A 24,498-nucleotide genomic window follows, 5' to 3' on the forward strand; every position below is an offset into this window, starting at 1 on the left:
ATAGATGTTTTTCTGGAACTCTCTTGCTTTTTCCATGATCCAGCGGATGTTGGCAATTTGATCTCTGGTTCCTCTGCCTTTTCTAAAAACAGCTTGAACATCAGGAAGTTCACGGTTCATATATTGCTGGAGCCTGGCTTGGAGAATTTTGAGCATTACTTTACTAGTGTGTGAGATGAGTGCAATTGTGTGGTAGTTTGAGCATTGTTTGGCATTGCCTTTCTTTGGGATTGGAATGAAAACTGACCTTTTCCAGTCCTGTGGCCACTGCTGAGTTTTCCAAATTTGCTGGCATATTGAGGACCGAGCAATTACACTTCTATATGTTTACCCAGTGATTTAAAACTTATATCCAGCTAAATGTTATGTGGCAGCCTGGATGGGAGGGGAGTTCGGGGGAGAATGGATACATGTATATGTATGGCTGAGTCCCTTCACTGTTCACCTGAAACTATCACAACATTGTTTGTCAACTGGCTATACCCCAATGCAAAGAAGAAAATAACTTATGTCCACCCAAAAACTGTATGCAGAAGTTTATAATGGCTTTATTTCATAATTGCTAAAAATCTAAAGTAACCAAGATGTCCACTTAGTGGGGGCCATGGATAAATGATTATATACCAATACAGTGAAATACTGTTTATCAGTGAAACACATCACAATATTGATTCCTACAACATTGATGAAAGTTGAATTCATTTACTAAGTGAAAGCCAGACCTAAAAGACTACAAGTTGTATATGCGTTATATGTGTTAGTCACTTAGTCGTGTCTGACTCTTTGTGACTCCATGGACTGTAGTTTACCAGGCTCCTCTGTGCGTGGAATTCTCCAGGCAAGAATACTGGAATGGGTTGCTATTACCTTCTCCAGGGGATCTTCCTCACCCAGGGATTGAACCTGGGTCTCCTCCATTGCAGACAGCTTTTACCATCTGAACAACCAGGAACATATACAAATTGTATGGTTTTATTCATATAACATTCTAGTAAAGGTGAAACTATAGAAATGGAAAATATATTAGTGGTTGCCAAGAATTGGAGAAGAGTGGAATATTGATTACAAAACAAATATATAGGGGAACTTTTCGGATGAATTATTCTGCATGTTACTTGCATGGTGGTATGATTTTTTACAGTCATCAAATCCATAAAAATGTACCCTAACCAAGTACTGATGGTTAGCAGTCCCAGTCATTGGATATAGTGTTATTTGGATATCATGTCCCCTCTCATATGATGTGATCATCGTGGTATTCTTCATAAAAATACCTCATTGTGGCATTCTTCACGAAAACTCATAATAACAATCTAGTCATAAGAAAAACATCGACAAACCTGGATTGGAGGACATTCTGTAGGTTACCTAACCAGTAATCGAGACTGTTGAGGTCATGAAAAATGAGGAAAGACGGAGAAATAGAGCAGAGGAGACTAGGAACACATGGTAACTAACTACAGTGAGGTATCCTACTTTAGATCCCTGAAACAGAAAATGGACAGTATTGGGTAAACTGGTGAAATTTAAATAAAGTGCATAGTAGTTAATAGGAATGTACCTATGTCAGTTTCTTTGATAGATATACTGTGGTAATGTAAAATGTTAACAATGGGAAGGATGTGATAAGCAGTATTCAGAAACCGTACTATCCTTGTAATGTTTCTGTATCTAAAATTCTTGCAAAGTAAAAAGGTTATTGGGGGAACAGCAGGTTGGTTATCAGTGTCAAATATAGCTGGGAGTACAAGAAGGACTGAGGAATGGAAAATGTTTTAGAGAATGTGTAGGAGGTATTTATAGGAAAAGGATGTCCTTTTTACAAATGTTTGTTTCCAATAGGTGAAAAAGATGAGAAGAGTCTTAATTAGCAAATGTATGTAAGCCATTTATTTTAGTTAGGTGAGTATTGGAAGGGACAACTAGAAGGCAGAAATTTATGAAATTTCTTTGGGGAAAATTAAAAGAGATTTCAAGTATGATGAAATAAAATTTGTGTTTTAATTTATCATTGTTAAATAAACCTTCATGTTTTTGTTTTGTTCAAAAAAAATAGATTAAAGATTATACTGAAATGGAAAGAATAGGTGAATTATTTTTTGTATTACATTTTATCATGTTATCTCAGATATATTAAATGGACAGTAAACTTCTTATTATAAATATGTTAATATGCATAACTTAATATTTTAATCTTGTAAAACAAGATAATGTCTATAATATAGTCTTTTGAAAGTAAATTTAAAAGTGAAAAATATTTAGAAAATTTAATATTATGTATGCATATACCATTTTGTCTTAGTATTTAGTTATATATTCAGTTGTCAAGTGAAATGGAAATATTATTAAGGTGAAGTATATAGAAGTACTTAGAGTAAATATTTTTTAGATCAGAGGCATTTTTTACTATTCTCCATCGTGACTTTATATTACATTTTTAACATCCAGAGTTGAAAAGAATGACAAAAACATTTATAAAATAATACAAAAAGTATAGGTAAAGTGTGATTTTTAATACTATGATAGGTAACTTGGTAATTAGTAAACATGTAGATTATTCATTCATATACATTTATTAGAAAATAACTGTTTTGTAATTTACAACTTACAAAGTATTTCATATAAATAGTCTTGTTGCATAACACCGAAGCCTTCAAAAACTTCTGAAGGTAGATGGAACCACTTACATGGTTTGATACATGTTTTGTTAAAGCAGCAAAGATAGTAAGTCTAATTAATTACATAATTTTGTGATCAAGCTCACCAAATAAGAATTAAATTTAGTTGAAGAGGATTGCAAATTTAATGTATTTCTCACACATAATTGTTAATCAGATATCCTCCAATATAAAATGAGAAGTTAAAAAAATACTTTATGTTGGGATTCTTTCTTTGGCACTTATTCAAGCTTTGTTTATCTGAAAATGTAAGTTCCTCTTAAGAGATCACAAAAAGATTGCTAACATTTAGAGACCATTTCCAAAGCATGGCCCCTGGACTCTGTTTATGCATCTGGGATAACTAAGCAAAAGCGTAGTTCTCTCCAACTACTGGTCAAATTGTATTTGCATTTGCCCCAGCTTTCCACTCACTGTTACTGCCATTACTTTTGGAATGCATTATGTGTTTTCTTTTTATTCAAGGATTAGTATTTAAAGTATGTTTTGAATTTTATCTGGAATCTGGTTTCCACTAGAATTTTAGTTGAGGCTCATACAGAATACCCTAGGAATTTAGATTAAAGTCTACAAAAATTCTTGTTTTTTTTTTTAAATGAAGTTTTAAGCACACCTATCACTATGGTGTGTTTAAATGTATCATACTTTTATTCTGGTATGAAAGTATTGTGGCCATTTCTCTTTCATATCCATATATTGCAGATACTTTTCCCCCCTCTCCATTTGGAATCCTTACTCTCCACTGGGCAAATGCATTCCAGTACGTTTATGAATTTTTAGGATACAGTTTTAGGAACTAGTCATGTGGTTTGTATACTAATTTACCTAAAGAGTAATTATATGCAAGTTAAAAGTGGAACTTAACACTTTTGCCTTTATTTCTAGGTGATCCATTGCATCTGACTGGGTCTTGCAAGGATCGGCTACCAGGAAAAAATTCCCTTACTGGTACTTTATTTCGGTGGGAAGAAGGCGAAATACCAAGGTTAGTTAATGTTGTAAAGGAAAAGAAAACTTAGTTACATATGTCCTACTCTATTCAGAAATCAGTGGTTAGCATAATTTAATTTTAAAATTGTTTCTTTGTAAGTTTATCAAAAAAGCAAATCTCAACATTAGTATGTTACATGGATCATAGATTTCAAAAATAAACTGTGAAAATAGGTTGAAAATATACCTAGTTATTCCCTAATTAATAAAAGGAATCTGAATGTAAGTTTTTATATTTCTCTCCAATATCTATCTTGTTTGTACATTCTAAATTCACGTCCTACAACTTGTCAAGTGGGCTTCCCTGGTGGCTCAGAGAGTAGAGAATCCACCTGCAATGCAGGACACCTGAGTTCAATCCCTGGGTCAGGTAGATCCCCTGGAGAAGGGAATGGCTATGCACTCCAGTATTGTTGTGTGGAGAATCCCGTGGACAGTGGAACCTGGTGGGCTACAGTCCATGGGGTTGCAAAAAGTCAGACATGACTGAGTGACTAAGCACACACACACACACACAATTTGTCAAGTAAAAATCATATAATATAAAAGCAATTTAAAACCTAAATAGCAGTACTTCCCTGGTTGTCCAGTGATTAAGACTCCAAACTTCCACTGCAGGGGGATTCCATTCCTGGTCAGGGAACTAAGATCCCATATGTTACATGGTACAGTGGATAAATATTTAAATCAATAGGTAAACCAATCAATCCTAAATGGAAAATATTTTTAATAAAAATAACCCCTAAATATTTCTGAATATTTGTGAGAAAAAAAGTGGGTTATTGTAGTGTATGTGAATAATACAGTTTGTGATTTCTTTTGACTATTTAGTATTTATTAGACTCTTGGAGAGGGTAAGATATTCTAAAGGCTTAGATTTCCCTACTATAAAGTAGATATATAATCAGTACCTATAAAAATTATCATAATATCTTAATCTACATAGAAGTAGAGGATTTTTGTTTTATACCAAAAAGTTGTTGCCCAAGCTTTCTTGATTCTTTGGGTATTGATGGGGTGGTGTGGTGTCTTCTTTTTCACTACTTATATGTCACCTGATAAGTTTTAAGTGTTTTTTTTTTTGCTTTTTTCTTTTTTTAATGAAGGATGCAAAGTAGAAGTATTCAGTTAAATGACTTTTTATTTAATGATAAAATGTGAATTTATTAATTGGTTGAAGATAAGCTGCCGTAAGTGTATTTGTTTAGAGCTTAATTTATATAGTTTAAGATACTAATATGTTCTTCACAGAATTTCCATATTATAGAATTGCTTTGGCTTTTTAAGACCTGACATTAAGACTCTCATTAAATAATGATAGAAGTATGTTGATTTATAACTAATATTACGCCAGAATGAGACTTCAAAACCTTCCAAGTGGGCAGTGACTTGCCTTACCTCTGGATTCAGTTAGCAAATGTCAGGACTTTTTGGTAAAGTCATACACGTATACATACATATGTACTTCTAGAGTCCTCAGATACAGCAGAATTGTTTTTATAATTGTGTTGAATTGGTATTAATTTTAGAGAGAGTGTTATTTAATGCATCAAATTCAAGTTCTAATTAATCCAGAACAAAGTGACCGACAGACTGTTTTCTGTCTCGTTTTTGTACCTGTGATATAGTTCCTCTATCTCTCTGAAATTGGAACAAATAAGCTTAACCCAGGGATTTGACCTACTCACTAGATCCCTTGGTTTTCAAAGTTCTATATTTCGTAAGTTGTTTTTTGCACAATCAACTCAAATCAAGGTTTATTTGTATTGAAAGCCTTTTTCAGCAAGCATCTTTCTGGTTAGGTCATAAGACTATATAGTAAAGCTTCACTGGTTAGGAGTTAGTTTAAAGAAACTCTGTGTATTATAATGAAAAATTTGAATTATTACTTTTAAAAGCATAGATGAACTTCCCTGGTGGCTCGGTGGTAAAGAATCTGCCTGCTGGTGCAGGAGACACAGGTTCGATCCCTGGGTTAAAAATATCCCCTGGAGAAGGAAATGACAACCCACTCTAGTTCTTGCCTGGAAAATCCCATGGACAGAGGAACCTGGTGAGCTGTAGTCCATGGGGTCACAGAGAGTTGGAAATGACTGAGCACAGTACAGTACAGAGCAAAGATATGAAATGGTAAACTAGTGAAATTAGACAAGGTATTCAGAACTAGAATTTATAATAAATGTAGGTTAGCTACAACCTACATTTTTGTCCCATACTTTTAGGCTTCTTGTATTAAACATGAAAATCTATCATTTCATCAAATACAAATAATAAAACGTCATAAACATTTTTGCCAAATCAGTACTCTTAAATTTTTTTAGTCTCATTTTTACCCCCATGTGAGCACCTTCCTCTGGGTACCTTTTTTTTTTTTTAAACCCAAAATGTTTTATATTCCTCACAAGGAATTTCAAGGGCTGAAATTCCACAATTTCACAATATTTTACAATATTATGTTGAATAATAATATTGATAATAGTATCTGAATAATTTCACAATATTATTTCAAGGGCTGAAACAAATAGCAACAAACTCAATGAGATGAAAGTGCTGAGTTTGCAAGTCTACTAACCTTACCTGCTGTGGTGGTGGTGGTGTTGCTAAGTCGTGTCCAACTCTTGCAACCCTATGGACTGTAGCCCATGAGGCTCTTGTGTCCATAGGATTTCCCATGTGAGAATACTGGTGTGGGTTGCCATTTCCTTCTCCAGGGGATTTTCCTGACCCAGGGATTGAACCCACATCTCCTGCATTGGCAGGCGGGTTCTTTTCCACTGAGCCACCAGGGAAGCCCTGCTGGCTCATTGTAAATTACTACATATCATGGACCTTCAGTCATTTGCCAGGGTGTTGAATTCACAAAGGTCGAATCTACTGCAGTAATCTCAACCTGGCTGCCCATCAGAATGATCTGAAGAGATTTTTTAAAATTACAGATGTCTGAGCTCTACCCTCAGTGACTGTAATTTGTGGGTATATTGTGTTAAGCTGTGAATAGAAATATTCAGAGAGGTACAGTTGCCTAATTACCATTGTATTGCTTAACTACCTTTCATAATTAAAATGAATGACCTACATATATTTGCAGGCTCAAATTTATTTTAGTTTTTTAAAAATTATTTCTAATTGGAGAATTATTGCTTTACAATATTGTATTTGGTCTCTTCCACATATAAACATGAATCAGCCATAGTTAAACATATGTCCCCTCCCTCTTCAACCTCCTGCTCACCTCCCATCATATCCTACCCCTCTAGGTTTTTTTTCTATTTACTGAAAGGAGTTTTTTAATTTCTGAAAACTACTTCCTAAAAGATGATGCTGTTAAAGTGCTGTACTCACTATGCTAGCAAATTTGGAAAACTCAGCAGTGGCCACAGGTTTGGAAAAGGTCAGTTTTCATTCCATTCCTAAAGAAGGGCCATGCCAAAGAATGTTCAAACTACTGCACAATTGCATGCAATTCACATAATAGCAAAGTAATGCTCAAAATCCTTCAAGCTAGGTCTCAACAGTATGTGAACCAAGAACTTCCAGATGTTCAAGCTGGATTTAGAAAAGGCAGAGGAACCAGAGATCAAATTGCCAACATCCATTGAATGATAGAAAAAGCTAGAGAATTCCAGGAAAACATCTACTTTTGCTTCATTGACTATGCTAAAGCTTTTGACTGTGTAGATTACAACAAACTGTGGAAAATTCTTAAAGAGATGGAAATACCAGACCACCTGACCTGCCTCCTGTGAAACCTTCATGCAGGTCAAGAAGCAACAGTTAGAATCGGACATGAACAATGAACTAGTTCCACATTGGGAAAGGAGCACATCAAGGCTGTATATTGTCACCCTGCTTATTTAACTTATATGCAGAGTACATCATGTGAAATGCTGGGCTGGATGAAGCACAAGCTGAAATCAAGATTGTGGGGAGAAATATCAATAACATCAGATATGCATATGATACCACTTTTATGGCAGAAAGCGAAGAAGAATTAAAGAGCCTCTTGATGAAGGTAAAAGAGGAGAGTGAAAAAGCTGGCCTAAAACTCAACATTATATAAACAAATGGCATTCATTCCCATCACCTCATGGCAAATAAATGGGGAAGCAATGGAAACAGTGACAGACTTTATTTTCTTGGGCTCCAAAATCACTGTGGACAGAGACTGCAGCCATAAAATTAAAAGATTCTTGCTCCTTGGAAGAAAAGCAATGACAAACGTAGACGAGTATTAAAAAACAGAGACATTACTTCGCCTACAAAGGTCCATCCATACATGGTGTGCTTCATTACTCAGTCGTGTCCACCTCTTTGCGACTCCATGGACTAGCCCACCAGGTTCCTCTGTCCATAGGGGTTCTCCAGGTAAGAATACTGGAGTGGGTTGCCATGCCTTTCTCCAGAGGTTCTTCCCAGCCTAGGAATCGAATCCAGGTCTCCCACATTTCAGGCAAATTCTTTACCGTCTGAGCCACCAGGGAAGCTTAGTCATGTATGGATGTGACAGCTGGACAATAAAAAAGGCTGAGCGCTGAAGAATTGATGCCTTCGAACTGTGAGAAGACTCTTGAGAGTCCCTTGGACTGCAAGGAGGTCAAACCAGTCAATCCTAAAGAAAATCAACCCTGAATATTCATTGAAAGGACTGCTGCTGAAGGTGAAGCTCCAGTACTCTCACCACCTGATGGGAAGAGCCAAGTCATTGGGAAAGACCCTGATGCTGGGAAAAAATTAAGAGCAGGAGGAGAAAGGGGTGACAGAGGACGAGATGGTTGGATGGCATCACCAACTCAATGAGTTTGAGCAAACTCATTCACAGGGGAGGGTGAAGGGTAGGGAAGCCTGGCTTGCTTCAGTTCATGGGGTCGCAAGAGTCGGACAGATGTGAGCACTGAACGGCAACAATATCCTTTTCCTAGTAACACCTCCTATTCTGAATGTCTGAAGTAGTTTTTAATAAGGGCAGGAAATAATTGTAAGTTTCTACTGTGAAATTGCATTTTTAAATATTTCCTCCCTTTGTCACAAATCATCTACTGGAAAATTCACCCTTGAAATTTATAATATAATTCTTTCAAAATTCTGAAACATTTTAGTATAAAGGAGAAAACTATTGGCCAAAACTATTTTATCTGATACTTTATTTCATGGAATAACTTAGTTTGTTAAATTAGACAAGCTGTATTGCGAATTACTTTTTCTGAAAGTTAGAGAGATGGATATACTGTGATAGTTTGACGAATGTCCCTCCTCAGTGGTAGAAAGATATATGTGTGTTGTGTCTGTATATCTGTATCTATCTGTGTGTACAGATAAATTATAAAAATTCTTTGTTTTAACAATTGCTTATGATCCATCAAAATTTATACCTATGGCTGATTCATGTGGAGGTTTGACAGAAAACAACAGACTTCTGTAAAGCAATTATCCTTCAAATAAAAAATAAATTTTTAAAAATAAACTTATTTCTTAGGTATGGACAATGGAGAATGAGTTTTGTTAATACAGTTCTCTTAAAACATGACCTTATGGTATCACCTCTTTTCCTAGCTATGATCCCAATACTGGACATGGGTGGTTTTACAGTTGTCATGTTATGGAAAGTTTTAAAAGTATTCCCTAGCTCAGTAGTAGTCATTGAAGGCAGAGAGAGCAATATCACTTGCCCACTTTTCAATATGTTTATTTCCCCTCAACTCTTGGTATATATTTCTTCCTAATTTTTAAAAACCATCCTTTTTAATTTTTAAAAGCCATCTTTTAATAATTGCCGAGATAGATGCCTCTGGGCAAGTAAATGCATATGTGTATGGTTTTTGATGAGTCCCCTCTCTTATCTCTCTGTTGTCTTAACCCAGCTCGCTCTGGATATGACCCACATGCTGAAACATTGTATATTCCCTTTTATATATTTATATAATTTTATGTATTTATGTATTGTTTATTTTTGGCTGTGCTGGGTCATTGTTGTTTCACGGGCTATCTCTAGTTGCAGACAGCTAGGGCTACTCTCCAGTTACAGCTTCTCATTGCAGTGGCTTCTCTTGTTGAGGAGCGCAGGCTCTAGGGCGTGTGGGCTCAGCAGTTGCGGCTCCCAGGCTCTAGAGCACAGGCTCAGTAGTTGTGGTGCACGGGCTTAGTTGCCCCACAGCATGTGGGATCTTCCCAGAGCAGGGATTGAACTCGTGTCTCCGCAGGCAGATTCTTTACCACTGAGCTACCAGGGAAGCCCTGTACATTCCTTTTATATAAAATATAATGAACCAAAGTATGTAAAATGATCCCAAAAAGATCTCTGTAGACTTATCAATTGATAAATATCACTGGCTTTCTGGTTACCCCTTAAACATGAAAAATCATTTAAGAAAAATCTTAAGAAAATGTTCTCTTACGTAATTATTGTGTCTTTTGATACTTCTTTAATACAGCTCTTTAATACTGGAAGGTGTTGAACCACAGAGTACTTGTGAATTAGAAGTGGATGCTGTAGCTGCTGATATCTTAAATCGGTTGGACATTGAAGGTATATACACAGTTATTCTTAGTGTATATTTTTATTTTTAAAAATCCATGACCAAAGAATGGAAAAAGTATGGAAGAAAATATCACTAGGGAAGTGAAATTAAAGGAAAATGTAAAATATTATGAAGATTTTTTTTCCTGTTCCCTGATGAGATAGTCATTTTTCATTTATGCTTCATTCATAGGAGTTTGTTTGTATAAACATAAAGTAAGTGTGACACTAAATAAATAAATTAGCCATTATAAAAGAATTTACTATGCTCTGCCTGCTAGTTTTTTTATTTCAGATTATGTACCAGGGAGGGGACTTTTGGGTCTGTTGACTATCATCAAATGTTTGAATCTTATTCTCTTGCTGGGGTTTTAGGGAACTAGTAAGGAAACTTAAAAGGGAGTAATATAGTAAATGTAGGTTGGGATAATTTATTTTATTACACAGAGTAGGTAATTGTTTTTCTTAAGGGCAACATTTATTTTTTTTTAATGTATGGATTTCTCTTTTTTTTAAGCAAGTAATTTTCACTTTGACCCTTGTTGTATTGAAGTATTATTGTGATTACAGCTCAAATTGGTGGAAACCCTGGTCTACAGGCCATATGGGAAGATGAAAAGCAACGGCGAAGAAATAGAAATGAAACTTCTCAAATAAGTCAACCTGAATCACAAGGTACAAGCCTAATAATACTCTGATGATACTTTTTTAGCTGGATATTTTAATGAAAAAGTACAAGCCATTGAATTTTTACCTTGACATTAGATTTTGCTTTTCAAACTACATTTAAATTCTCTACATATTTTTCTTCCTATTCTCATTATTCTTCACATCGAAAGTGTCACTCATTGTCTCTCATAAGAAATTGACATCTTCATTGGCCTTGGTTTTCATTCTATCCTTTTCTCCTTTTTCATTCTCTAGTGTGTTTTAATCTTGGCATTTCCGAATGAGCTATAGAATACTTACAGAAAAGCATGAATCCCAACTTAGAAACACTGTTTAGTTCATTAAGCTTTGAAAATGTAACCCATGAAATTCTGTCCCCAAATTATTTCTCTGGGTATGTCATAAATTCTGACTTTGATTAACTTGTACATCTCTGAAGAAAATACTCATTTGATTTGTTACTAAACTTTGATACATTCAAAAAGAATTGGAAGAAATTTTTTAAATGCCATGGATACAACAAATTATTAAATAAAAGTAAAAGAAGAGAAGACAGTTTAAAAGGCAAATGTATTTGAAATACAGTAGTAAGCATACACTGAAGTCCAATTAAAATTTGTGTTATAATCTCATGGACACTAAAAATCCTTTGATAAATTTTGAATGCCTTTTATGCCTTTTAAAATAGAAATATTTTATAAAGGAAAAATTTCTAGGTTCATGGTGTATGATAACATTTTTAGATAGAAAATAATGTTTTTGTTTTTAATTTATAGAACTTAATCTTGAAATGACTTTAAGTGCTTAATTTTATAGCTTCAGTAACAACCATTTCCTTTTTGTTTGATTTATGTAATAGGACTGTTTTTAGGTGGTGTTATATGTGTCAAATATAGGAAATTGCTACCATTTTAAAGGTACTCTAGGAAAAAGGTAACTATTTCATTCGTTTGCTGTCTACATTTTTTAATGAACTTTTAAAATTCAAAGATCGCAGGTTTGTGCCAGCAACAGAAAGTGAAAAAAAATTTCAGAAGAGACTTCAGGAAATTCTCAAAGAGAACAATTTTTCTGTGTAAGTGGTTATTTATTATAGATCTCAGAACTAATTTTATTGCTTTGTTATGTAGTTTTTTATAAAGGATGTGTTTTAATTAAGCAGAACATTATCAGGATCTGTGGACTACAGCGATGGATCCCAGGAGTTCTCTGCTGAATTAACATTGCACTCTGAGGTTCTGTCTCATGAAATTCTTCCGTGTACACCAGCTAATATGGTAGAAGTCCACAAAGATTCAGAGTTGAGCAAAGGTAAGGGTTTTCCTGCAAACATACAGAAAATACCATTATATACATCCTGTGTATCTAGCACTGAGATATTAGTATTTAGTTGAGTTAGCTCATTTTTTTCCCTAAGAACTAAATATCATTGATGTAGCAAAAACCTCTCTCATTCCTTTACCTTTTCTTAATCTCTAAAGGTAAGCATCATTCTAAAGTTGATACATATTGTTAAACCATGTATGATTTTATGTGTTCTTACATAAGTATGTCCACAACAAATACTATTATTTTAGGTTTTAAATTTTACATAAATGGTGTCCTTCTTAGCATAGATTAAGCAATTTGCATTTTCCATTCAACATTATATTTTTTAACTATTTAATTGAGGTATAATTTACATGACATAAAATTCACTCATTTCAAGTGTATATAATCCAGTAATTTATGGTAAATTTACAGAGTTGTACTGACATCTCCATAATTCAGTTTTAGAACAGTTCCTTCACCTCAAAAGACTCCAACCCTAAGTAACCACTAAGCTGTTTTCTTGTCTCTCAAGATTTATCTTTCCTGGGTAAATCATGTAAATGAAGTCATAAAATATGTGATCTTTTGTACTTTTTTACTTAGCATAATATTTTTCGTTTTTTTCCATACTGTAGATCTCTATCAGTATTTCATTCTGTTTTATCGCCTAATAGTATTATTGCCTTGTACCAATATATTTTATTGATTCATTCATTAGGTGATGAATATTTGAGTTCTTTTCACTTTTGGGCCCTTAAGAATAATGCTGTTCTGAACGTTTATGTCTTTGTGTGGATATATATTTTCATTTTTCTTGAGTGGATATCAAGGAAGAGAATTGCTGGGTCATTTGATAAATTTGTGTTTAATTTTTAATAAATGGCCAAACTGTTTTCCTAGGTGCTGCACTTTTAAATTCCCATCAGCAGTATATGAGGGTTCCAGAGACCTTACATTCTCACTAACACTTGTTATTATCTGTCTTTTTTTATATAGCCATCCTAGTATGTGTGAAATGGCATCTAATTATGGTTTAATTATCATTTCCCTCATTAATAATGATGTTGAGTATCTTTTGTGTCAGCAGTAATAACTTTGAAATCTGTTCTCTTTCTTACATGTTTGTAGGTCACTTATTTTAGCTGCTGATTAGCATTCTTTTGTAAGACTAAACAAGTTTATTTGATTCTCTACAACTCTTAGATGGTTTTCACTTTTGCACTATGGTTAGCAGTGTCACATCTGTCACCTTGTGGCCATGTGCAGGAGTTTCTCTACAGAAAACATATAAAAGTATAATTTGCCAAGTCTTAGGGTGTATGTATTATTAAACTCTACCTTGCTGTTACTGTTAAGTCACTTCAGTCGTGTCCAACTCTGCGTGACCCCATAGACGTCAGCCCACCAGGCTCTCCTGCCCCTGGGATTCTCCAGGCAAGAAAACTGGAGTGGGTTGCCATTTCCTTCTCCAATGCATGAAAGTGAAAAAGTGAAAGTGAAGTCACTCAGTCGTGTGCGACTCTTAGCGACCCCATGGACTGCAGCCCACCAGGCTCCTCCATCCATGGGATTTTCCAGGCAAGAGTACTGGAGTGGGGTGCCATTGCCATCTCTGAAACTCTGCCTTAGATAGCATCTATTCTGTCAGGGTTTCTATAATGAAGTTAGTTTTTACATGGTTGGTAGTTAAGAGTGTAATGAAAGTTTTATTCAGAAGTTGTTTTTTATGCATACAGTTTTTCTAGGCAGGGGAGTCAGAATAGCAGGAGTAGAATTACCAACCTTCAGCAGGAAAGGAAAAGCCCTCTTTTCACTGCTGCATGGGCAGCAGAGGCACTCTTGACTGTATTAAAAAGCAGCTAGAAATGAGCACCTACAGCCACCTAGGGCTTCCTCCTTCCCTAAGAGTTGCATCTTGGCGTTGTGCCCTCTGACTCAGAACAAGTTACACCCTCTCCCAAGTACTTTAATGGCAGCCTTTTGGATCAGAGCTCTACTTTGATTTGCTTTGTCTTAGCATCTTCTAGCCCCATCCTAATCAAAATGTACCCAGAATTTCCATACTACTATTTCCTGTGCATTTTTAATATCTACTATGACAGCTTCCAGCCACACTGAGCTGCCTGCCTGACTGAGCAGTTTATTTCCTGGGGTACCAATTATTGATTTTGTTAGTATTCTCATTACAGAGTTGCATAAATTTTGTCTTACCGTTTAATTTTCCTTATAAGCTCCATTTTAGTGCTCAGTTTTTCAGATTTTGAGGTATGTTAACAATAAAACTGTCACATTTTATTACAGAATTGCTCTATGAAATGATTATACCTAAGTTTATATTCCCACAGAATGTTAGAGCTTTTACTTCCCTACATCCTCAACAATATTTGATAGTGTGAGATGCAAACATTTTTTGCCATTCTCATTCTTCAGAATCTGCATTTCCTGATTACTGGTATTTATAAGCATTTGGGTCTTTCTATCTGAGAATTGCTTATTCATGTTCTTTGCTCATTTTCTATTGCATCAATCGTTTTCTTACTAATGTACATTTCTTACTAATGTGTAGAAATTCCTTGTGTTTTCTAGATATCAAGCCCTTGTTAGTTATATTTATTGTAGAGATATTTTCTGAGCGACTTCACTTTCACTTTTCACTTTTATGCATTGGAGAAGGAAATGGCAACGCACTCCAGTGTTCTTGTCGGGAGAATCGCAGGGATGGTGGAGCCTGGTGGGCTGCCGTCTCTGGGGTCACATGGAGTCGGACACGACTGAAGTGACTTAGCAGCAGCAGCAGCAGACTTGAACTTTATTTTTGGTCTTTTTTCCCATTTTCTTCCCTTTTTTAAAAAGAGTGTTTTGTATGTCTTTCTAGCATTATATTTAAGAATTTTTTTCCTTTACTGTTTGGTTTTGGTACCTGATTTACATGTTATTTCCTATCCCGCTGTAATGAAAATTTTCATCCTTAAGGTTTATGTGTGCTTACAGTTGGTTTTCCACATGTAGGTCTTCAATTCGTCCTGCATTTTACTTGTGTACATAGTAAGGATCTTACTGTATCTGTTTTTTCTAGGTATAAAGAGCTAGTTGTTCCAACACATTTATTGAAAAAAAAATTGTTTTCACTGAATTCCCCAACCTCAGTTGTGTTCTCCCATGTTAATATCATACTGTTCTAATTACTGTTGCTTTGTAAGTATGGGTATATATCAGGGGCAGATCTCTGAATAGCTTCAAAATTGTCTTAATGACTCTTGGATCTTTTAAAAAGTTCTCCCATGTTAATTATAAGATCAGATTGTCTTGTTTCTGAAGAGAACTTTGTTGAGATTTTATTGGAAAATTATTGAATATATAGACCGATTTAGAAATATTTTAAATCTTTCTATATACCAAATTATCTCATTTATGAGCATGATATATTTCTCAGTTTATTTGGTCTTCTTCCTTGTCTGTAAGTAAAGCTTTGTGGGTTTTTTTGTAAAAATATTTAATATCTTTTGTTAGATATACGCCAGGTGCCTCATAATTGTTGCTGTTGTAAATTTATCTTTCAAAAATTACATCTTCTAATTGCTGATATTAGGATCTTCACTGACCTTGTGTGTCAGTCTTATATCCAACAACTTTTATTAGTGTTGATGATTTATATCTGTTTCATTGGATTTTCTGTGTAGAGTCATTATCAGAAAATAATTTTTACTTCCCTTCCCATCCTTATATTTTTTTAATGTTTTAATGCACTGCTTAAGAACTCTACAATAATGTTAAGTAGAAATCATAAAAGTGTTCTTCCTGGCTTAAAAGGGAATGTTTTTGTATTTCATCATTAATTATGAAATTTACTACAGGATATTGGTAGATACGGAGAAGGCAATGGCACCCCACTCCAGTACTCCTGCCTGGAAAATCCCATGGATGGAGGAGCCTGGTGGGCTACAGTCCATGGGGTCGCGAAGAGTCGGACACGACTGAGCGACTTCACTTTCATTTTTCACTTTCATGCATTGGAGAAGGAAATGGCAACCCACTCCAGTGTTCTTGTCTGGAGAATTCCAGGGACGGGGGAGCCTGGTGGGCTGCCATCTATGGGGTCGCACAGAGTTGGACACGACTGAAGAGACTTAGCAGCAGCAGCATTGGTAGATAAATTTTAATCAGTTTATTAAATAGCAATTAAATCTTCTATTTCTTGCTTGCTAAGGAAAATTTGAGTTTTTAAAAGCAAGAATGGATATTAAGTTTTACCAAGTTTTTCTTTCTGAATTTATTGACATAATCAGTTTTTCTCTTTTACTCTGTTAATATGGTAGTCACATTAATAACGTATCTAATGTTAAACTGTCCTTGCACTCCTGAAACAAATCCTTGTTTGTCATAATGTGTGTGTTTTTAAGCATTGCTGTGTTTACTTTGCTAATAATTTTGTTTAGGGTTTTTTTTTTCTTCCAGGAATTGAGAAGCATTCATACTTTAACCCCATTAAATGCATTGTAGAGCTTTTCCTATTTTTCACCTCTCCTTTCAAGAATTTTTATTGGATTGATATAGTCTATTTTTAGAGATTTGATATATCTCATCTGTAAAACCATTCAGACTTAAACAGGTTTTTTTGTGGCTTGATTTTTATGTGAGGGTGAGGGTAGTAAGGGCTTCCCTTGTGGCTCAGATGGTAAAGAATCTGCCTGCAAAGGATCAGACCCAGGTTTGATCCCCGGGTCAGGAAGATCCCCTGGAGAGGGGATGGCTACACTCCTGTATTCTTGCCTGGAGGATTCCATGGACAGAGGAGCCTGGAATCCATGGGGGATATAAAGGGTGTAGATTTTAAACTATTAATTTATCTTCCTTAATTGTTACAGGTTTACTCAGGTTTTTTATTTCTGTTTGAATCAGAGTTTATATCATATTTTTCCTAAGAAACTACCCATTTAATCTGAGTTTTTCATATTTTTGGTATAAAGTTGCTCACAGTGTTCCTTTAATATGTCTCTTTTACCTTTGGCACTTCCCCTTTTATTTCTAATGTAATTTATTTACTCTTTCTCTGTTTTGTTGTGATCATTCTTGCCAGTCTTATCTATTTTGTAATTAGTTTTAAAACCTGCTTTGTTTTCACTGATCTCAGTTTAGGGGTTTTTTGTTTTTTTGCTTTGGGATGACCTGTTTTTTTGTAGTTTTCTTCTTTGTTCTTTCGTCTTGATTAAACACTCTAGCTATGTCCTGGGTTGAAAACATTGATTTTCAAGTCTGAATATCAAGGGCAGAAAAATAGAATGCGCGTGGGGAACAGAGTAGTCCAGGTGGGGAACAGAGTGGTCCCTGTGGGGAAACGTGTGTGGGTTTATTTCTGAGCTCTGTATTCTGTTTCATTAATCCATATGTCTGTTCTTGTGCCAATATCATGCTGTTTTGATTACTGTAGATTGTCTGAAGTCTGGGTGAGTTATACCTCCTGCTTTTTTTTTTCTTCAGGATTGCTTTGGCAATTCTGGATCTTTTAGGAGATCCAGAATCTATATCCAAAGTATAAATTTTAGGCTTATTCTGGTTCTGAGAAAAAGTCATGGGTATTTTGATAGGTATTGCATTAAATATATTGATTGCTTTGGGCAGCATGGCCATTTTAACAGATTTAATTTTTGTAATCCAAGAGCATGGAATATCTTCCCATTTCTTTAATTTATCTTCAGTTTCCTTTATTAATGTTTTATAGTTTTCAGCATATAAATCTTTCACCTCCTTGGTGAGGTTTATTCCTAAGTATTTTACTTTTTAATCTGACCTTAAAAGGGACATTTGTTTACGATCTCTTTCTGATATTTTATTGTTAGTGTAAAGAAATGCAAGCAGTTTCTGTATGTTAATCTTGTATCCTCCTACCTTGCTGTGTTTTATTAGTTCTTGTAGTTTGTGTGTAGAGTCTAGGGTTTTCTATATATCATGTCATACCATCTACATATGACAGTTTTACCTCTTCCTACCGATTTGAATACCTTTTCTTTTTATTGTCTGATTGGTGTTGCTAGAACTTCCAATACTGTGTTGAAGGGAAGTGAGGGTCTACATCCTTGTCTTGTTCCAAATTTTAGGTGGAAGGCTTTCAGCTTTTCACCATTGAATGTTATATTGGCTGTGTATGTGTCATAGATAGCTTTTAGTATGTTAAGATATGTTTTCCTCTTTACTCACTTTTGTAAGGGTTTTAATCATGAAAGATGTTGAATTTTATCAGATACTTTTTTCTGCATCTATTGAAATGATCATATGGTTATTGTCTTTTCTTGTGTTTTGATGTGGTAGATCACATTGATTGATTTATGTATGTTGAACCATCCTTTTGACTCTGGGATGAATCTTAATTGTTCATGGTATATGATCATTTTAAAGTGTTGTTGGATTCAGTTTTCTCATATTTTGTTGAAAATTTTTATACCAATATTCATCAAAGATACTGCCCATAATTTTTGTTTTTTTGTAGTGTCTTTGTCTGGTTTTGGCATCAGGGTAGTGGTGGCTTCATAGCCTATCTTTGGAAGTGTTCCTTCCTCTTCAGTCTTCTGGAAGAGTTTGAGAAAAATTAGTATAAGTTCTTCTTCGTATGGTTGGTAGAATTTGCCTGTGCAACCATCTGGTTCCGGACTTTTGTTTGTAAGGAGTTTTTTTTTTTTTTTGTAATTACAGATTCTGTTTCAGTCTAGTGATTGGTTGGTCTGTTCAAGATGTATTCCTTCTAGATTCAGTTTTGGAGAGCTGTATGTTTCTACAAAGTTATCCATTTCTTCTAGGTTGTCTAATTGTTTGTGGTATTGTCTTACGGTTTTTTGTATTTCTGTGGTATCAGTTGTGATTTCTCCTCTTTGATTTCTTATTTTATTTGGATCTTCTCTCTTTTTTTCTTGGTGAGCCTGGCCAGAGGTTTGTCAATTTTGTTTACCCTTTCAAAGAACCAGCTGTTAGTTTCATTGATTTTTTTTTTTTTTCTAGTTTTTTGAATCTCTCTTTATTTATTCCCTCCCTGATCTTTATTACCTCCTTCCTTCTGCTGACTTTAGGTTTTGTTTGTTCTTCTTTTTGCAGTTCTTTTAGGTGGTGGATTAGATTGCTTATTTCAACTTTTTTTTTTTCCTTAAAAAGAAGGCCTATATCACTATGAACTTCCCTCTAAGAACTTGTTTTACAGATTTTAATGTACAGTGACTTTATCAGGGTAATATAACTGTACAAACTAGGTACTTGATTTAGTGAAGAGATTGTAAACATTTAGTGATCACAGTTTCAGGGTTTTTTTTTTTCCTGTGTGACTGGTTAGGTTTCCTGTGGCTTTCATTAAGTTTATTATATTTTATTTAACATATATCACTAATACTTCAAAATTTTAAGTAGGTTTACATTGTAATGTTTTCTAATTTAAACAAATTGTAAGCAGCTTCAGATTTAGGTCATTTACTTTAATGTTTTTGTATTTTTGTCCTTTTAAGGTCACACTAGACCCAAAGTGGAGGAAGCTCTTATTAATGAAGAAGCAATTTTGAACCTCATGGAAAACAGTCAGACTTTTCAGCCTTTGACCCAAAGACTGAGTGAGTCACGAGTTTTCTGTAAGCAACTATTCTGTCATAAATTTTCAGTATGTTAAATCAACAAAAGTGCATATATCAGGTAGTATTTTTTCTTTTATTTGAAGAGGTTAAAGTTGCATGTTGAATAAATTCTTACTCAGTATAAGAAGGAAATCTTGCATTAAGAGAAGTATAGTTTCTTTTTTTGTTTTCCATACAGCTTTTTCTGTTAAATAGTTGGAAAAGAAAATAACTCTCTTTTTCTTAACTTCACTTTGGTTGAAAGAGAACTGTATTGCTTTAAGAGGAAATGTGTTTATTTTGAATTAAAATTCTTCAAAGTTAAGTACATTAATAAAATACCATGATTGATTCTTTGTTAATAAGTCTCAGAAATTTCCCTGGACAATACCTTTCAAGCTATTAATTCTTGACTAGCATAGGACATAACAGTCATTTCTGAGTATCTTTTACATTTCCATAAATGCATTTTCATTACTGTTACAAGCCATTTACTAGATTTCATTTCAGTAATTTACTCTAAATTACTGATATCTTTTTCAGAAATGTTTTTAAATTTTCATTGCAAAAAGTGAAATATCATTGAACCTCCTGCATCTTGTTTTGCTCGGTATAACGATTTTATGTTTCTTGCTTACTTTGTTTTTCCATTCTTACTGTATCAAATGAGGTATAGCATCAAATGTGATCCTACCCCTCCACAGTATCCTCTCTCTGTTATTTACATTTTCATTTGAGTGGAAGATTAACTCAGTGACTAGGGACAATATCAAAATTACTGTACACAGTCATATTTCAAGAACATTTTATATGAAGGTAGGTAACTTTTTTCTTTTTTAAATGAATGACATGACATATAGGAAGAAATGATCCAAAGACCACATCTAAAAATTAATTTGAAGTTTATAATATAAAATGTTTTATTTCTCTGAGTAAATAAATGTTATATGCCTAAATTATATTTTAGTTATAAAAAGACAGTTAAAGAAATTGAAAAAGAGAAAGGTGTATTCTTATTTCTTCATACTAAGTGAATAAAATGTATCACCAGCTGATACAATTTTCACTTATTTAAAGTTGCAAAAAATAGTCTCAATGTTAGTCAAAGATCTGAGTCAAATATATATAAATCATTTGCTAATATTAACTTTTTAAAAAGTATGTCAGGAAAAATAAACTGCAATTCTAGGTTTAAGAAATAGATTTTTGCCAAAATAGCCTCTATAGGCAAATATCTTCAATTTTGCCTTATATTTGGTAGCATGATTGAACTAGTTTCTTCATTGTCAGCAAAGAAAAACAGAAACAATATATTCCCATTTACTAAATATTATATTTTACAGAGAAAAAGGTTGTGTACTAGATTAGAACAGCCTCCTTCTTTATGATATTTTTTTAGATAATAACTTTTAATGGGATATAATTCACATATTGTAAAACTAACCTTCTAACTTGTACAGTTCAGTGGTTTTCAGCATTTCATGTAGTTATGCAATCATTTTCACTATCTGATTACAGAACATTTTTATCACTCTAAAAAAGAAACCCCATGCCCATTTGTAGTCCCTTCTCTCTTTTCCCTCCTCTCAGCCTCTGGCAACTTCTGATCTGTTTTCTCTTTTGCTAGATTTACCTATATTGGGCATTTCATATAAATGGAATCATATAACCTTTTGTTTCTGTATTCTTTTCACTAAGCATAATGTTTTTAAGGAATATATGTTTTCATGTTGAGGTGTATATCAGTGCTTCATTTCTTTTTACTACTGAATAATGTTGCATCATATGGATATAAACCATATTTCATTTCTCTTTCCTTCAGTTGATAGATTTTTGAGTTGTTTCCACTTTTTTGTCTATTGTGAGTAATGCAGCTGTGATTATTCATGTATAGGTGTTCGTTTGGACACATGTTTTCACTTCTTTTGGGTATATACCTACGAATAGAATTATTGGCTCTCCTGGTAACTCTGTGTTTAACATTTTAATAAACTGCCAAACTTTTTTTCCCTCACAGCAGCTGTACCATTGTACAGTTTGACCAGCACTATATGAGGGCTCCAAGTTTTTCACATATTGTCACATTTGTTATTATCTGTCTTTGATTTTATCAAACCTAGTGCATATGATGTGATATCTCAGTGGTGGTCTTCAGGAAGTAATGCTATTAATCACTTTCAAAGCTCTCCTGTGTTTTTCAATTACAGGTTTTGTTTGGTAATCCTATGAGCTAAATAAATCTCAAATGAGGGATAAGGTGTTGACATGTTTCACTTAGCATTAATTCATATACTTATATATTTTATATTTATTATAATCATTTGTGATTATATTTCGTTTAGTGCTCCTCAGCCTTACTTAAGCAGTAAGAGCTTGAGCAGCTTGTTAACATGCAAATTCCTGAGCCTTGCCTCAGAAATTCTAATTCAATAAATGTGAGATGGTATCTTAAGAATTTTCTTCTTAATAAGGACACAAAATCATTCTAGTACAGGTGGTCCAAGGGTCATACTTGGATGGAAGAACTATATCAATACATAAATCTCTGTACCAGTGGCATTTCAGCATGTGCCAGCATATATGATTCTTAATGTTTTATATATAATTGATCTGAATTATTTAGAAAGTGTAAGTTATTTGTTGGTGATGCTTTACTTGTTTTGTAGTGGACAGTAGTCCTGATGAGGCTCTGGTACATCTTCTTGCTGGTTTGGAAAATGACGGCTATCACAGGGGAAGAAATAGGATGCCATCACCGTGTCGTTCCTTTGGAAACAGTAAAAATCCTCAAAATAGTGATGATGAAGAAAATGAACCACAGATTGAAAAAGAAGAAATGGAGCTTAGTTTGGTAATGTCTCAGAGGTGGGACAGCAATATTGAAGAACATTGTGCCAAAAAGAGGTAACTTTTTAGTTATTTCAGTTCCTTTAATAACTTTCTGTCATTATCAGTTTTCTTTAATCAGAAATTCTTACTATTATTCATAATAAAAAGCACCTTATAAACTAAATTGACTTAAAACTCTTTTAAATAATGCGTTGTTTCTAATGTGGAATAAACTTCATATTCCAAGTGAAATGAAATTTTAGTACATTAAAAAAGATTAAACCTAACTTTTTCCCCTTTATTATTGAGGTATAAGACATACATCACTGTATGAATTTTTGATGTACAGCGTAAAGATTTGATTTATGTATATTGTGAAATGACTACCACAGTAGTTTCAGTTAACTTCCATCATCTCATAGATACAATAAAAAGAAATAGGGGATATGCATATGGAATGTACAACGATGGCACTGATGAACCTATTTGGAGGGCAGCAGTGGAGATGCAGACATAGAGAACAGACTTGTGGACACAGTGGGGGAAGGAGAGAGTGGGATGAATTGAGAGAATAACATGGAAATATATACATTGCCATATGTAAAATAGATAGCAAGTGGGAATTTGCTGTGTGACACAGGGAGCTCAACCCAGTGCTCTGTGACAACCTGGAGGGGTGGGATGAGATAGGAGATGGGAGGGGGGTTCAGAAGTGAGGGGACATATGTCTACCTGTGGGTGATTCATGTTGATGTATGGCAGAGGCCAACACAATATTGTAAAGCAATTATCCTCTAATACAAAGGAAACGAAACAAGAAATGGGGGATTATTTCCTTGTAATTTGAACTGTTATGATTTACCCTCTTAACTTTCATATATGTCATACAGTAATGGTAACTATAGTCACTGTGTTGTACATTATATTGCCTAGTCATGTTTATAACTGGAAGTTTGTATCTTTTGACCACCTTGCTTAAATTCATGCTCTCCCCATACACCTAACTTAGAAATCATCTGTTTATATACACAGTATCAATATGTGTGTCCTAAATGGGACAAAATGGAAGTGCCTCCTTATATCAGAAATTGAAAAAAGAAAGCCCACTTTCTGATATTTTGTTGTTTGTTGTATAGAGATGCAACGAATTTCTTTATATTAATTTTGTACCCAGCAGCTTTACCATATTCATTGATGAGCTCTAGTAGTTTTTGGTGGTGTCTCTAGGATTTTCTATATGTAGCATCACATCATCTGCACACACTGAGTTTTACTTCTTTTGCAATATGAATTCCTTTTATTTTTCTTCTGTGATTGTTGTGGCTGAGACTTCCAAAACTATGTTGAATAAAAGTGGCAAGCGTGGGCATCCTTGTCTTGTTCCTGATCTTAGAGGAAATGTTTTCAGCTTTTCCTCATTGAGTATGATATTAGATGTGGCTTTGTCATGAATGGCTTGTATTATTTTGAGGCATGTTCCCTCTGAACTACAACAAACTTTGGAAAATTCTGAAAGAGATGGGAGTACCAGACCAGCTGACCTGCCTGTTGGGAAATCTGTATGTAGATCAGGACAAACAGTTAGAACTGGACATGGAACAACAGACTGGTTCCAAATAGGAAAAGGAGTACATCAAGGCTGTATATTGTCACCCTGCTTATTTGACTTATATGCAGAGTACATCATGAGAAACACTGGGCTAGATGAAACACAAGCTGGAATCAAGATTGCCAGGAGAAATATCAATAACCGCAGATATGCAGGTGACACCACCCTTATGGCAGAAAGTGAAGAGGAACTCAAAAGCCTCTTGATGAAAGTGAAAGAGGAGAGTGAAAAGTTGGCTTAAAGCTCAACATTTCAGAAAACGAAGATCATGGCATCCGGTCCCATCACTTCATGGCAAACAGATGGGGAAAC

At 34.4% G+C, this 24,498-nt stretch overlaps 1 protein-coding gene across 6 annotated transcripts in view; it reads left to right on the forward strand.

Annotated features, from left to right (window-relative positions):
• The window catches only part of REV3L (REV3 like, DNA directed polymerase zeta catalytic subunit), a 178,132-nt gene that overhangs the window by 74,996 nt on the left and 78,638 nt on the right, over window positions 1-24,498 (forward strand). For 4 of the 6 annotated variants that reach the window (XM_027551194.1, XM_027551200.1, XM_027551198.1 and 1 more), the window contains 7 exons: window positions 3,564-3,663; window positions 10,097-10,191; window positions 10,753-10,857; window positions 11,842-11,926; window positions 12,011-12,162; window positions 19,647-19,766; window positions 22,415-22,652. In XM_027551194.1, the coding sequence (XP_027406995.1) occupies window positions 3,564-3,663; window positions 10,097-10,191; window positions 10,753-10,857; window positions 11,842-11,926; window positions 12,011-12,162; window positions 19,647-19,766; window positions 22,415-22,652 (895 nt within the window). The remainder of the gene's footprint in view (window positions 1-3,563; window positions 3,664-10,096; window positions 10,192-10,752; window positions 10,858-11,841; window positions 11,927-12,010; window positions 12,163-19,646; window positions 19,767-22,414; window positions 22,653-24,498) is intronic. The other 2 variants (XM_027551196.1, XM_027551197.1) reach the window with 2 other exon arrangements.

The sequence above is a fragment of the Bos indicus x Bos taurus genome, chromosome 9 (assembly GCF_003369695.1).
Source record: "Bos indicus x Bos taurus breed Angus x Brahman F1 hybrid chromosome 9, Bos_hybrid_MaternalHap_v2.0, whole genome shotgun sequence".
NCBI classification, from domain to species: Eukaryota; Metazoa; Chordata; class Mammalia; order Artiodactyla; family Bovidae; genus Bos; species Bos indicus x Bos taurus.